This window comes from Oncorhynchus clarkii, chromosome 21 (assembly GCF_045791955.1).
Source record: "Oncorhynchus clarkii lewisi isolate Uvic-CL-2024 chromosome 21, UVic_Ocla_1.0, whole genome shotgun sequence".
NCBI lineage: Eukaryota > Metazoa > Chordata > Actinopteri > Salmoniformes > Salmonidae > Oncorhynchus > Oncorhynchus clarkii.
The window spans coordinates 27,441,097-27,457,428 of NC_092167.1; the positions used below are offsets into that span (position 1 = coordinate 27,441,097).

General features: G+C 44.1%; 1 protein-coding gene across 1 annotated transcript in view; it reads right to left on the reverse strand.

Annotated features, from left to right (window-relative positions):
• Positions 1-16,332, reverse strand: part of LOC139378815 (collagen alpha-5(IV) chain-like) — a 96,567-nt gene that overhangs the window by 11,209 nt on the left and 69,026 nt on the right. Inside the window, exons 34-43 of the mRNA XM_071121337.1 lie at positions 10,442-10,581; positions 9,944-10,070; positions 9,614-9,793; positions 9,252-9,302; positions 8,626-8,811; positions 4,396-4,529; positions 4,128-4,200; positions 2,835-2,906; positions 2,531-2,659; positions 2,216-2,314 (exon numbers count right to left, since the gene is read on the reverse strand). Of these exons, the coding sequence (XP_070977438.1) occupies positions 2,216-2,314; positions 2,531-2,659; positions 2,835-2,906; positions 4,128-4,200; positions 4,396-4,529; positions 8,626-8,811; positions 9,252-9,302; positions 9,614-9,793; positions 9,944-10,070; positions 10,442-10,581 (1,191 nt within the window). The remainder of the gene's footprint in view (positions 1-2,215; positions 2,315-2,530; positions 2,660-2,834; positions 2,907-4,127; positions 4,201-4,395; positions 4,530-8,625; positions 8,812-9,251; positions 9,303-9,613; positions 9,794-9,943; positions 10,071-10,441; positions 10,582-16,332) is intronic.

Genomic DNA, 16,332 nt, shown 5'->3' on the forward strand with positions numbered 1-16,332 from the left:
GCTGTACATAGTCCATACATCCCCATACTGTTTTTTTATTTACTTTTCTGCTCTTTTGCACACCAGTATCTCTACTTGCACATCATCATCTGCTCATTTATCACTCCAGTGTTAATCTGGTAAATTGTGATTATTCGCTCCTATGGCCTACTTATTGCCTACCTCCTCCGCCCATAACCGTAAGGCTCTCCAGAGGGTAGTGAGGTCTGCACAACTCATCACCGGGGGCAAACTACCTGCCCTCCAGGACACCTACACCCCCTGATGTCACAGGAAGGCCAAAAAGATCATCAAGGACAACAACCACCCGAGCCACTGCCTGTTCACCCCGCTATCATCCAGAAGGCGAGGTCAGTACAGGTGCATCAAAGCTGGGACCGAGAGAATGAAAACCAGCTTCTAACTCAAGGCCATCAGACTGTTAAACAGCCATCACTGACATTGAGTGGCTGCTGCCAACATACTGACTCAACTCTAGCCACTTTAATAATGGAAAAATGTATGTAATTAATGTATCACTAGCCACTTTAAACAATGCCACTTTATATAATGTTTACATACCCTACATTACTCATCTCATATGCATATACTGTACTCTACACCATCTACTGCATCTTGCCTATGCCATTCGGCCATCACTCATTCATATATTTTTATGTACATATTCTTATTCATTCCTTTACACTTGTGTGTATAAGGTAGTTGTAGTGAAATTGTTAGGTTAGATTACTCGTTAGTATTACTGCATGGTCGGAACTAGAAGCACAAGCATTTCGCTACACTCGCATTAACGTCTGCTAACCATGTGTATGTGACAAATAACCTTTGATTTGATTTGAAGATGTGCTATAATGATATTGTATGTGTCGATATTAATAATGGTTCCAACATGAAGGAACATTTGGCCAAACTATGGTTTTCTCTGACTGATCTGGGTTAAAATGTGAAACACACTACATGACCAAAAGTATGTAGACGCCTGCTTGTCGAACATCTCATTCCAAAATAATGGGCATTTACATGGAGTTGGTCCCCCCGTTGCTGCTTAACAGCCTGTACTCTTCCACTAGATGTTGGAACATTGCTGTGGGGACTGGCTTCCATTCAGTCATAAGAGCATTAGTGAGGAAGGGCACTGATTTTGGGCGATTAGGCCTGGCTCGCAGTCGTCATTCCAATTCATTCCAAAGGTATTCGATGGGGTTGAGGTCAGGGCTTTGTGCAGGCCAGTCAAGTTCTTCCACACTGATCTTGACAAAGCACTTCTGTATGGACCTCACTTTGCGCACAGGGGCATTGTCATGCTGAAACAGGAAAGGGCCTTCCCCAAACTGTTGCCACAAAGTTCCAGAGTCCAGAGTCCAATGCTGGCGAGTCTTAAACAACTCCAGCTGAACACTTGGCATTGCGAATGGTCGGCTGCTCGGCCATGGAAACCCATTTCATGAAGCTCCTGATGAACAGTTATTGTGATGACGTTGCTTCCAGAGGCAGTTTGGAACTCGGTAGTGAGTGTTGTAACAGAGGACAGATTATTTTTTACACGCTACGCACTTCAGCACTCAGCGGTCTCATTCAGTGAGCTTGTGTGACCTATCAATTCACGGCTGAGCCTTTGTTGCTCCTAGCCGTTTCCACTTCACAATAACAGCACTTGACCGTGGCAGTTCTAGCAGAGCAGAAATCTGATGAACTGACTTGTTGCAAAGGTGGCATCCTATGTCAGTGTCAAGTTGAAAGTCACTGATCTCTTCAGTAAGGCCATTCTACTGCCAATGTTTGTTTATGGAGATTGCGTGGCTGTGTGCTCGGTTTTATACACCTGTCAGCAACGGGTGTGGCTGAAATAGCTGAATCCTCTAAATTTGAAGGGATGTCCACATGCTTTTGTATATATAGTGTACTTTTCTAATACTTGATTTTGGTTTGGCAGGTACAATGGACCCAATGAAATAGTCCCAAAAGTGCAAAGTCATGGCTAAATCAAAGGCACTTCAATGTATTTAACTAAGGTCTGTCTTAGGACTCAATCTTGTTGGTCCTGTCAATTAACTCACTGAACTCAATGAACAATACTATATCTAAGTTGACTTGATTTGAGTTTATTTTACACTTCTAGAGCTACGTATTGTAATGACTATTGACTAATACTATATGACTACTAACTGATATACACAATGGAAGGTTAGGTCTGTGTAAGAGAGAATTGAATTACCTGGCTGTCCGGCGGGTCCTGGGTCTCCCTTGCGGCCGGAGGCTCCACTGAATCCTGGGGGTCCCTCAGGACCGGAGTCTCCTGGCTGACCGGGCTGACCTGGAACAGACCAGAGGACTCATCAGTGACCTCATATACCTCCCAAGTGGAAATATCCCTTCGCTAGCTCTAGTAACTAGCTAATGATAATGAACTGCAGGTAACTGCAGCTTCAAGCATCCTCTGGTAAGTATTAAGCTAATTGTAATTAACTTTATGAACTGAATATAAAACTCTCCTATGGCAAACAGATACTGGGTGTGATAGTCCACTGACCTGAGAGTCCCTCCAGCCCGGGGGGTCCTGTGGCGCCACGACCGCCTGGTAGACCTGAAGGGCCAGGGGAGCCACGCTCTCCCTTCAGCACGATGGGGGCTGGAGCAAAACCTGGGTCACCTGGTGGTCCTGAGATCAAAGATGACAACGAGAGAGGTTTCAGAGAAGAGGAGCGGGGTACACCAGAGATGGCAGTCAGAGTTTTTGGGAGTGTGTGTAGGTGTTTGGCAGGGTGTGTCTATGTGTGTGTGTGTGTGTGTGTGTGTGTGTGCCTGCGCAGAGGGGATGAGGGGTGAAGACTCACCAGCAGGGCCACCATCTCCGGGGTCTCCAGGGAGACCAGATTGTCCAGGGATTCCAGAATCTCCCTTTGGTCCTGGGGTAGAGGGGGAGAGATGTAGAGAGAGAGGGGGGGAGGAAAGAGAGAGGAAGGGAGTAGTGAGAGAGGTGGAGAGGAAGGGAAATAAGGGAATATTGTCAACAGAGATACCTATGATGGGACATTCACATATACCAGTGGTCTCAAACCTTTTCAAAATTCAAGCCGAGAACTACCACTCAGATCTTTTTTATTTTACATGACTTAAAAAACTTAAGCCTAACATTAACCAATTAAAAACAGTTTTGTAGAAATTATGTTTGTGCAATACGCTATAGGCCCAATACATTATCACTGCATATTGGCTACACTTGAATTGCCCTGCCAATATTGTTCTTCTCAGACCATTTTGAAATGTTATTTACACGTTTTAGGTATATGATCACACTGGTAATATATCATTTGTTGTATTACTTGTGAGGCGCAGCTGAGTGAGCATAATAATACACTTTTTTTCTTATGGACAGACGGCCTGCATCTGATGGTCAGTCTGAGGGGAGGGAGGGAGGGAGCAGCTACCTCTCGCCCGACTCACCGTCCCTCCTTTTTCCCTCCCTCTGCTGAGAAAAGGGGACACAGTCTTCCAGCTAATGGCTAAACTTAAGTCGAACTGCATTATTTCTGCCTCATGCACCAATTCATGATGTTAGTCCTATGACCAGAGAAAGTGAAATATTCCTCGGTATTAAAAAAGGTACAAGCCGCCAATAATAACAACGCAAGCTTATCGAAACACTTTCCTGTACTCATTCGTTGCAGCTGAGGTGCTGGTTGTAGGGTGAGTGGAAGTAGGAAGAACGCACATTTTATGGCTTACAAAAGTGTCGACATTGCGGAGTAACAACTTAAACACAAACTTACTTATAAAAACATCAGCTCTTCGCTGTATTCGTTGAGTCTCTCTCTAGTCATGGTTTTGAAAGTCTTGAAATCTCATATTATCAACCTTGCTGTGCATTCTAGACAGACACAGTGATCTGAGCTATCTGATTGGCCAGTGGTAGGCCTATAGGTACACTTGATTTGCTCTCTGGACCTCTTGGCGGGGTTCTACCTTCAGACACATGAAATGGTTCAAAATGTAAACACTTTGCCTTATCGGTACTAGGGCTGCTGAATCAAGTGCACCTAACACCAACAGTGCGAAACTCATTTTTTAAAAATCAATCGACTAGGAATGGTGATCGACTAGGAATGGGAATGTTATTCCTGACTGACCTGGGAATCCGGGAACTCCAGGCAGTCCGATGTCTCCCTTCAACCCTTTGGCACCAGGAATGCCAGCATTACCCTGGTCACATGATAGGAGAGAGGTCAGGGGTCATGTAATATCCCAATCCCAGATGGAATTTTGAATTTACTTCATACAATCCCAAACCAACCCATAGCCCATAGCCCCTATGCCCCGAGTAAGTGTCTATATTTGACACATCCTGCTATCAATGGGGGAAGGAGATCCAAGGATCTAAGTTGACTGGTTCCTTACCGGGAATCCGGGCGATCCGAAATCTCCCTTCGCTCCGGGGAAACCAGGCGATCCAGGAATTCCGGAAATTCCCTTCTCACCTTTGGTCCCTCCGCTGCCGACAGGGCCACGGGGACCTTCGGAGCCAGGAGGACCTTCACACGAATAGGTCAAAGGTTAGAGGTCAGAGATAACACTCATCTCAACCTGACATTATAACAAATAACAATGATAATAACCATAGAGATAAAACTAGATCCAGTTGATCTATCGCCATGGTTACTGTATAACACTAACATCAACAGTCAACATAGCATAAAACTGCATGCGTACATACAACTATTTAAAAACAGCATAAATGCAGTATAAAGGAGGAGACTTGAGTGTGTGTTCAAGTGTGTTTTGTGTATTGCGGGGTGTACAGTGTCTGTGTAGGCTATAGTCTTTTGTTAGGCTTCACAACCCATCCTGAAAAGTAAAATGTGGTTAACAAATCATCAACAATGGTTAAGTTGTAACCAAATCAACAAAATGCTAGCCTGAGTGCCAGTCTGTTTGCGCTACCATGCTAACAATGACAGAAACAAGTTGGCAAGAGCACAAACGGATCTGGAACCAGGCCAAACAAAATGTACACAGATCAGTTTCATCACAACAGAACAACAAAGGTCATCATCATCAAACCATTGATTCTAACCTGGAGGACCTAGGTATCCCAGAATTCCGGGAATAGCAGAGCCGGTGCGGCAGAATGTGAAGGGTTTAAAACAAGAGGCAAGAGTTAGCATAGATAGATACACCATCAGGCTAACGTCTGACACAACCAAACCTCAGGGCAAACCATATGTTATGTTTGTGATTCAATATTGTTATTTCATTTAAATTAATACCTGTTTGGGATTTGGCTGTGTACATATAAGATACAGTGAACTTATTTCTAAAAGCTAAATAGTGCTTGTTCTTACATATGTGAAGTTAATGGAAAAAATCCTAACAACTTATTATCTTTAAACTACATGCTAAATTCATGCTTATCAACTACATTTTCAAGACATTTGTCAATTCCAAGTTGTCTGTCAGCTAACCAATAATTCATTCATCAGAAATAGTGTCTGTTAAAAAAGGTATTGATTATTGAAAGATATATGTTACCACATACTGTACATTCTAAAACATGCCAAAATAATTTCAAGCAAAAGTTCAAATCATTTTAGTTATGGTTATTTGACCAGTGTGACTACTCAATCAGAAGAAAAGTGAGATTAGCAGGAGTAAAAAAGGAAGGATAAGAAAATTAAGGGAAGAAAATCATTAATAAATACTAAATCCAAGATCCAAGATCAATCAGCAACACAGTGAGGTTAAGGGTTCTAGATTTGTATTCTAGACCAGGAGAACATGCAGTAGAACAGATGCCTGTGTACTGGAACTCTGACCTTCGGGACCTGGGTACGGACGAACGTGTCATCAGAGGGGGAGGGGCCACACCACAGGGGGTGGAGCCAAGACACAGGAAACAGGAAGTACATGTCATACCATCGCTCTCATCCCCCCACAACTGGAGATGACGCCTATCCTGGCACAGAGCTGGGCTAGTAGTACTGGGCTCAATACAGATTTCTATAATATACTAAATATGTATATGTACACTGAGTATACAAATGCTCTTTCCATGACATAGACTGACCAGGTGAATCCAGGTGAAAGCTATGATCCCTTATTGATGTCACTTGTTAAAAGCACTTCAATCATTGTACAATTTAGACATGGATTGTGTATGTGTGCCATTCAGAAGGTGAATGGTCAAAACAAATATGTAAGTGCCTTTGAAAGGGGTATGGTAGTAGATGCCAGGCACACTGGTTTATGTCAAGAACTGCAACGCTGCTGGGTTTTTCCTGCTCAACAGTATCAAGAATGGTCCAACACCCAAAGTACATCCAGCCAACTTGACACATCTGTGGGAAGCATTGGAGTCAACATGCGCCGGCATTCCTGTGGAACGCTTTCGACACCTTGTAGAGTCCATGTCCAGACATATTGAGGCTGTTCTGAGGGCAAAGGGAAGGTGGAAGGTGTTCCTACTGTTTGGTATAATCAGTGTATTCGTAGCTCTCCAATATAAGAGACACTTTTGGGAGAATTTTTGAGAATCAAGATGATAAAGAATCTTACTTAAAGTTCAGCGCAAGTGATGTGAGGAAATCAATTTGGAGGATGGCATAGAGCAGGGGTGTCAAACATATATTTTTTTTAAATGTCATTTTTTAAATATATATTATTTTGGCAGGGGGAGGTTGGGGGGAGAACAAACTCTATATAAAGTTACTGAAACCAAATCAAAACTGTGTAGAAATTATAATGGACCTGCCATCATTGAAAATAAGAATTTGTACTTGCCTAGTAAAATAAAGGTAAAATATATAAAATATATAAAATATATATATAGTTGTTGATGGTGTACAGCTCACTAACAATAACCAAAATGAAAGCTAGAAAGTCGGGGAGCACTGAAAATGTTAAAAAAATTATGGACAGAGGACTACATTTTTTTGCTAATTTTGACTGCGAGAAAATATTACAGGTTTCCAGTGCGGCCCTCAGGACCTCAAGACCGAATGCGGCACCAGGTCAAAGTTAGTTTGACACCCCCTAGTATAGAGGATTATAGACCTATAGTGATCTCCTTTTAGACACCTTATCAATGTAAATAAGTCTAAGGGAGTTGGAATTAAATCTGGAATTAAAATATGTTTAATTGTGGTCGTAATGTTCTAACTGAGCCCAACTCTGTGCTATAGTCTGGCGTTGTGATTCAGGTGCTGAGGTACGGTTGGACACACATGGCCCATGCAGGACAAACAGTTGACTGACACACTGTGGGAGAAACAGAGACGAGTCACAGTCAAACCTTCTCAGTCTTACCTAGACTCCAGTAGCCTATTGATAATACTGGATCCACTGTGTTGTCGTCTAGGGACTCGGGACCACAATGGAAATAAGTATTTCAAATGTATATATTGTGTGAATATGTATATTTTTGGGGGCTGGCTAATAAAATCAATCAATCATCAATCAGTGTTCAGTTGAACAGTGTATTAATCCTTTCATAAATGACACTGATCTAGAGTGAGAACACTTTATAGTTCATTCCTTAACTTTATAATACAGGGGTTCAATGCTATATGGGCAGTCAATGAGATCTATTTGACCGACTACACCAACGTTGTATTGGAAACGTTCAGTCAAACCCATCGATGCCCCTTTGACTTACAACACTCTTCTCACTTTTATAGATAATGGTGGTGATACTTCTTGTTTCTAGATAGTCTAGGTTCTTTGTTGTTGAATCCACCAAATATTTGTTTCTAGGCTTTTGAAACCCCTTCTCTAATGCATAGTTAGACCTGTTACAGGTTTGACTCTAGTTCGTCTGCTTCACACCAACGTCACATAATTAGACAATTAGGATATAAAACACCAAACAACACACAAGACACACGCACATCAACCCTGTGGAGAGATGGACAGATCAGGATCCGTTCCCCTGCAACCGAAAGGGGAGGGAGAGGGGGTGAGGAGACACAAGGATGGAGAGATGATTGACAAACAGATGGCTGGATGGATAGATGGATGGATGGATGGAGGACGTAGACAACAACGTGTGGGCACCCCCCATGCTCTGATGTTGGGGGCGTAGCTGGAACCCAGACGGCGAGGGAGACACAGTGATTGGTGCGTGTTGGCGGCGCACCCCAACATTGTGTAGTGAGGGGGTAAGGGGGTGGGGGACGTTTGGTTGCATAGTGGTGGTGGTGGTGATACAATCGGTTCGGTTCAGTGCTCAGTGTATCACAACAATGGTGATTTGAGTGACAGTGTATGTTTATGCTCAGTGACATATAGCTGATCTGGGACCAGTGTTGATTGACAAAGAGGTTCACATCTCATGCAAATCAATGTGATTAACATAAAGCATTCACATAAAGAGCTGCAGGTAGGCCATGTTTGCTGCCTGGTTTTTACTTGGGTATGTGTGTGTGTATACAATGTGTGTGTGTGTCATGTGTCAGAGAGAAAATATATCAATAATCTATCTTTCGAATTTCCTTCCCAGTCCACGATTTGATACATTTTAAACTTTTAACTATACCATACACTACAACCAGGAGGCTCCAGACTTCAAAATGTCCAGAAAACCAGGCAGCAACATTGGCTTAAAAGTGATGGAGTGGTCAATTCATAACATACCTCCTCTTCCAGGGGGTCCGGGGGGGCCGGCGTTACCTTTGGGACCCTGGAGGGCCACACCTGGTGCGCCAGGGGGCCCAACGCTGCCAGGGGACCCAGGCAGGCCAGAGAAACCCATCTCTCCCTTCTGACCAGGGAAGCCAGGGCTACCGGAAGAACCAGGGGCGCCAAGATCTCCCTTAGCACCTGTGGGGAACCGATGGCAAAAACACAAGGTCCTTTCATAATAGGAATCCCTTTTATTCACCAAGTACATTGACACACACTCAGAATGTGACCTGGTGAAATGGTGCTGCCAGCAATAGACAGATGTAAAGGAAGAACACAGCTGGAGGGATTTACACACAGTCAACATACAGCATAAACGGAAATCAAATAAAGTGGTGATTGAAGGACGTTGGTAGTAGTAGTTAGTAGAGTAGTAGTGGTTGTTTTTATCGACTTTTATTGCTAGAAAAATAGATGGCGAATGCTATTTAAGTTGTATATGGTCTAGAGTCGGTTATCAGCTACCGTCTGTTCTCTGTAGTGGACGGTTTGCCTGTCATTCAGGAGCTAGTGTAGAGTGTATGTATGGTTTGTGTGAGAGTAACAAAGACAGTCAGTCAGGTGGGGGTGAGTCTCACCTGGTAATCCTGGGAGACCAGGAGAACCGGGGCCACCGAAACCAGGAAGACCTGTAGGACAAGACGATCATGGGAAAAAGAGGGGTTTCGTTTTAGACATCCATCTAATAATATAACACTTTGGTCTTACTGCATAATATCACCATAACAAGCGCTAAATCCTTGTGAACAATTACATTTTGGATAATTTAGTTTTATCAATTTGACTACAACTTTGGGGTATTGTCGACAGTTGAACTAAGCTCATGAGGCATTTATAAGTTATATCATTCAAGAATCAATGGGTATATATTAATAATTTAATAGTAAAAAAATTTAAGTAACAATCACAGATTGCTCCTTTAAGTGACTACGCCAACTACCTGGGTCTCCTTTGACTCCCGCTGGTCCAGGGATTCCGTCACGACCCGCCTGACCCTTGTCCCCTGGGAACCCAGGTGATCCGGCACGGCCGTTCTCTCCCGGTCGGCCGGGTGGTCCGCTGAGACCGGGGTTACCGGGGATACCATCCAGACCCTTAGGCCCGGGAATCCCGGGAGAACCTAGAGGAAGTACCAGAAAGACAGCCGGACAGATTTAATGACATAGGTAGCTGGATATGAGATGAAGGCTTGGAAGAATATCATACACATGATTCTTCTTTTACTAGCCAATGCTCGTGGTTAGACCGTAGCACCGTAACCATTAGTTACCTTGGAATCCTGGGAGGCCGGGGTCACCTTTGGCGCCAGGGCCGCCAGGAAACCCTGGAAGACCTGGTGTTCCGGGAGTTCCTTTTACTCCGTTTTGTCCGGGGAATCCTGACTGACCGGGCTCACCCTGAGAGAGAGAGAGAGAGAGAGAGGAAGAGAGAGAGAGAGGGATAAGGGATAGAGAGAGAGAGAGAGAAAGTGAGAGAGAGCAGGAGAGAGAGAGAGAGAGAGAGAGAGAGAGAGAGAGAGAGAGCAGGAGAGAGAGAGAGAGAGCAGTAGAGAAAGGAATAAAGTTGCATTGCAGACGATGAAGCAGATTTTCCATATTACTCAAATATCATTCAGAATGAGTATACAGTTCCCTTTGAAACAGGTAAACTCATCTAAACTTGGACAGAGATCTAGACTTATGCTTAAAGGTACACACGGTTCTATGCGGTACGGGTTCTATACGGTTCTAGATGGTTCTAAAGGGTTCTAGAGTAGAGGGTTCCATACCTTGGGACCTGTAACTCCTGGGGAACCAAAGCCAGGGGAACCGGGCTCTCCCTTAGCTCCTGGGAACCCTGATGCTCCTGAACTACCGGGTCCACCCGACCGACCTGATTGACCCGGAGTTCCTTTCGCCCCTGTGGGTCCTGTGACATCATCATAAATGGACAATAAGATTGATGTAGTCGGATAAAAAGAGTTTGGTGACAACATTCTAACTAATTGTTATTAATCTAGCAATCAATATATGGATCGAACTGTATTTGTATACTTGTTTTTTCCATCATTAAACTGTTACAGAACACCTGCTGTAACAAAATAAAAGTATTCAGGTATGTCAATTCATAACGGCCAGCGTTTCTATGAACATAGAGAGCTGAGAGTGGCCAAATCTCGGGGTTATGGGAAGTCTTTACATTTAAAAAAAAAAGTATTCTTGATTATATTTCAGTGTGTAGAACATAGGAATGACAGGTCAATAAACATAACATTTTGGCGATGGTGATGGTGGGGATATGAGGTTATAGAACATGATGGTGATGGTGGGGATATGAGGTTATAGAACATGGTGATGATGGGGATATGTGGTTATAGAACATGATGGTGATGGTGAGGATATGAGGTTATAGAACATGATGGTGATGGTGGGGATATGAGGTTATAGAACATGATGGTGATGATGGGGATATGTGGTTATTAAACGTGATGGTTAGGATATGAGGTTATAGAACATGATGGTGATGGTGGGGATATGAGGTTATAGAACATGATGGTGATGGTGGGGATATGGGGTTATAGAACATAATGGTGATGGTGGGGATATGAGGTTATAGAACATGATGGTGGGGATATGAGGTTATAGAACATGATGGTGATGGTGGGGATATGAGGTTATAGAACATGATGGTGATGGTGGGGATATGTGGTTATAGAACATGATGGTGGGGATATGAGGTTATAGAACATGATGGTGATGGTGGGGATATGAGGAAATAGAACATGATGGTGATGGTGGGGATATGGGGTTATAGAACATAATGGTGATGGTGGGGATATGAGGTTATAGAACATGATGGTGATGGTGGGGATATGAGGTTATAGAACATGATGGTGGGGATATGAGGTTATAGAACATGATGGTGGGGATATGAGGTTATAGAACATGATGGTGATGGTGGGGATATGAGGTTATAGAACATGATGGTGATGGTGGGGATATGAGGTTATAGAACATGATGGTGATGGTGGGGATATGTGGTTATAGAACATGATGGTGGGGATATGAGGTTATAGAACATGATGGTGGGGATATGAGGTTATAGAACATGATGGTGATGGTGGGGATATGAGGTTATAGAACATGATGGTGATGGTGGGGATATGATGTTATAGAACATGATGGTGATGGTGGGGATATGAGGTTATAGAACATGATGGTGATGGTGGGGATATGTGGTTATAGAACATGATGGTGGGGATATGAGGTTATAGAACATGATGGTGGGGATATGAGGTTATAGAACATGATGGTGATGGTGGGGATATGAGGTTATAGAACATGATGGTGATGGTGGGGATATGATGTTATAGAACATGATGGTGATGGTGGGGATATGAGGTTATAGAACATGATGGTGATGGTGGGGATATGTGGTTATAGAACATGATGGTGGGGATATGAGGTTATAGAACATGATGGTGGGGATATGAGGTTATAGAACATGATGGTGATGGTGGGGATATGAGGTTATAGAATATGATGGTGATGGTGGGGATATGATGTTATAGAACATGATGGTGATGGTGGGGATATGAGGTTATAGAATATGATGGTGATGGTGGGGATATGATGTTATAGTACATGATGGTGATGGTGGGGATATGAGGTTATAGAATATGATGGTGATGGTGGGGATATGAGGTTATAGAATATGATGGTGATGGTGGGGATATGATGTTATAGAACATGATGGTGATGGTGGGGATATGAGGTTATAGAATATGATGGTGATGTTGGGGATATGGGGTTATAGAACATAATGGTGATGGTGGGGATATGAGGTTATAGAACATGATGGTGATGGTGGGGATATGAGGAAATAGAACATGATGGTGATGGTGGGGATATGGGGTTATAGAACATAATGGTGATGGTGGGGATATGAGGTTATAGAACATGATGGTGATGGTGGGGATATGAGGTTATAGAACATGATGGTGGGGATATGAGGTTATAGAACATGATGGTGGGGATATGAGGTTATAGAACATGATGGTGATGGTGGGGATATGAGGTTATAGAACATGATGGTGATGGTGGGGATATGAGGTTATAGAACATGATGGTGATGGTGGGGATATGTGGTTATAGAACATGATGGTGGGGATATGAGGTTATAGAACATGATGGTGGGGATATGAGGTTATAGAACATGATGGTGATGGTGGGGATATGAGGTTATAGAACATGATGGTGATGGTGGGGATATGATGTTATAGAACATGATGGTGATGGTGGGGATATGAGGTTATAGAACATGATGGTGATGGTGGGGATATGTGGTTATAGAACATGATGGTGGGGATATGAGGTTATAGAACATGATGGTGGGGATATGAGGTTATAGAACATGATGGTGATGGTGGGGATATGAGGTTATAGAATATGATGGTGATGGTGGGGATATGATGTTATAGAACATGATGGTGATGGTGGGGATATGAGGTTATAGAATATGATGGTGATGGTGGGGATATGATGTTATAGTACATGATGGTGATGGTGGGGATATGAGGTTATAGAATATGATGGTGATGGTGGGGATATGAGGTTATAGAATATGATGGTGATGGTGGGGATATGATGTTATAGAACATGATGGTGATGGTGGGGATATGAGGTTATAGAATATGATGGTGATGTTGGGGATATGGGGTTATAGAACATAATGGTGATGGTGGGGATATGAGGTTATAGAATATGATGGTGGGGATATGAGGTTATAGAACATGATGGTGATGGTGGGGATATGAGGTTATAGAATATGATGGTGATGGTGGGGATATGAGGTTATAGAACATGATGGTGATGGTGGGGATATGAGGTTATAGAACATGATGGTGATGGTGGGGATATGTGGTTATAGAACATGATGGTGGGGATATGAGGTTATAGAACATGATGGTGGGGATATGAGGTTATAGAACATGATGGTGATGGTGGGGATATGGGGTTATAGAACATAATGGTGATGGTGGGGATATGAGGTTATAGAACATGATGGTGGGGATATGAGGTTATAGAATATGATGGTGGGATATGAGGTTATAACACATGATGGTGGGGATATGAGGTTATAGAACATGATGGTGGGGATATGAGGTTATAGAACATGATGGTGATGGTGGGGATATGAGGTTATAGAATATGATGGTGATGGTGGGGATATTGTTACTCTAACTTCCGCGACGCATATAAGTCCCTGCCCCGCCCCCCTTTCGGAAAAGCTGACCACGACTCCATTCTGTTGATCCCTGCCTACAGACAGAAACTAAAACAAGAGGCTCCCACGCTGAGGTCTGTCCAACGCTGGTCCGACCAAGCTGACTCCACACTCCAAGACTGCTTCCATCACGTGGACTGGGACATGTTTCGTATTGCGTCAGACAACAACATTGACGAATACGCTGATTCGGTGTGCGAGTTCATTAGAACGTGCGTTGAAGATGTCGTTCCCATAGCAACGATTAAAACATTCCCTAACCAGAAACCGTGGATTGATGGCAGCATTCGTGTGAAACTGAAAGCGCGAACCACTGCTTTTAATCAGGGCAAGGTGTCTGGTAACATGACCGAATACAAACAGTGCAGCTATTCCCTCCGCAAGCTAAGCGTCAGTACAGAGACAAAGTAGAATCTCAATTCAACGGCTCAGACACAAGAGGCATGTGGCAGGGTCTACAGTCAATCACGGACTACAGGAAGAAATCCAGCCCAGTCACGGACCAGGATGTCCTGCTCCCAGGCAGACTAAATAACTTTTTTGCCCGCTTTGAGGACAATACAGTGCCACTGACACGGCCTGCAACGAAAACTTTCGGTCTCTCCTTCACTGCAGCCGAGGTGAGTAAGACATTTAAACGTGTTAACCCTCGCAAGGCTGCAGGCCCAGACGGCATCCCCAGCCGCGCCCTCAGAGCATGCGCAGACCAGCTGGCCGGTGTGTTTACGGACATATTCAATCAATCCCTATACCAGTCTGCTGTTCCCACATGCTTCAAGAGGGCCACCATTGTTCCTGTTCCCAAGAAAGCTAAGGTAACTGAGCTAAACGACTACCGCCCCGTAGCACTCACTTCCGTCATCATGAAGTGCTTTGAGAGACTAGTCAAGGACCATATCACCTCCACCCTACCTGACACCCTAGACCCACTCCAATTTGCTTACCGCCCACATAGGTCCACAGACGATGCAATCTCAACCACACTGCACACTGCCCTAACCCATCTGGACAAGAGGAATACCTATGTGAGAATGCTGTTCATTGACTACAGCTCGGCATTCAACACCATAGTACCCTCCAAGCTCGTCATCAAGCTCGAGACCCTGGGTCTCGACCCCGCCCTGTGCAACTGGGTACTGGACTTCCTGACGGGCCGCCCCCAGGTGGTGAGGGTAGGCAACAACATCTCCTCTCCGCTGATCCTCAACACTGGGGCCCCACAAGGGTGCGTTCTGAGCCCTCTCCTGTACTCCCTGTTCACCCACGACTGCGTGGCCACGCACGCCTCCAACTCAATCATCAAGTTTGCGGACGACACAACAGTGGTAGGCTTGATTACCAACAACGACGAGACGGCCTACAGGGAGGAGGTGAGGGCCCTCGGAGTGTGGTGTCAGGAAAATAACTTCACACTCAACGTCAACAAAACTAAGGAGATGATTGTGGACTTCAGGAAACAGCAGAGGGAACACCCCCCTATCCACATCGATGGAACAGTAGTGGAGAGGGTAGCAAGTTTTAAGTTCCTCGGCATACACATCACAGACAAACTGAATTGGTCCCCTCACACAGACAGCATTGTGAAGAAGGCGCAGCAGCGCCTCTTCAACCTCAGGAGGCTGAAGAAATTCGGCTTGTCACCAAAAGCACTCACAAACTTCTACAGATGCACAATCGAGAGCATCCTGGCGGGCTGTATCACCGCCTGGTACGGCAACTGCTCCGCCCTCAACCGTAAGGCTCTCCAGAGGGTAGTGAGGTCTGCACAACGCATCACCGGGGGCAAACTACCTGCCCTCCAGGACACCTACACCACCCGATGTCACAGGAAGGCCATAAAGATCATCAAGGACATCAACCACCCGAGCCACTGCCTGTTCACCCCGCTATCATCCAGAAGGCGAGGTCAGTACAGGTGCATCAAAGCTGGGACCGAGAGACTGAAAAACAGCTTCTATCTCAAGGCTATCAGACTGTTAAACAGCCACCACTAACATTGAGTGGCTGCTGCCAACACACTGACACTGACTCAACTCCAGCCACTTTAATAATGGGAATTGATGGGAAATGATGTAAATATATCACTAGCCACTTTAAACAATGCTACCTTATATAATGTTACTTACCCTACATTATTCATCTCATATGCATACGTATATACTGTACTCTATATCATCGACTGTATCCTTATGTAATACATGTATCACTAGCCACTTTAACTATGCCACTTTGTTTACATACTCATCTCATATGTATATACTGTACTCGATACCATCTACTGTATCTGCCTATGCTGCTCTGTACCATCATTCATTCATATATCCTTATGTACATATTCTTTATCCCCTCACACTGTGTACAAGACAGTAGTTTTGGAATTGTTAGTTAGATTAC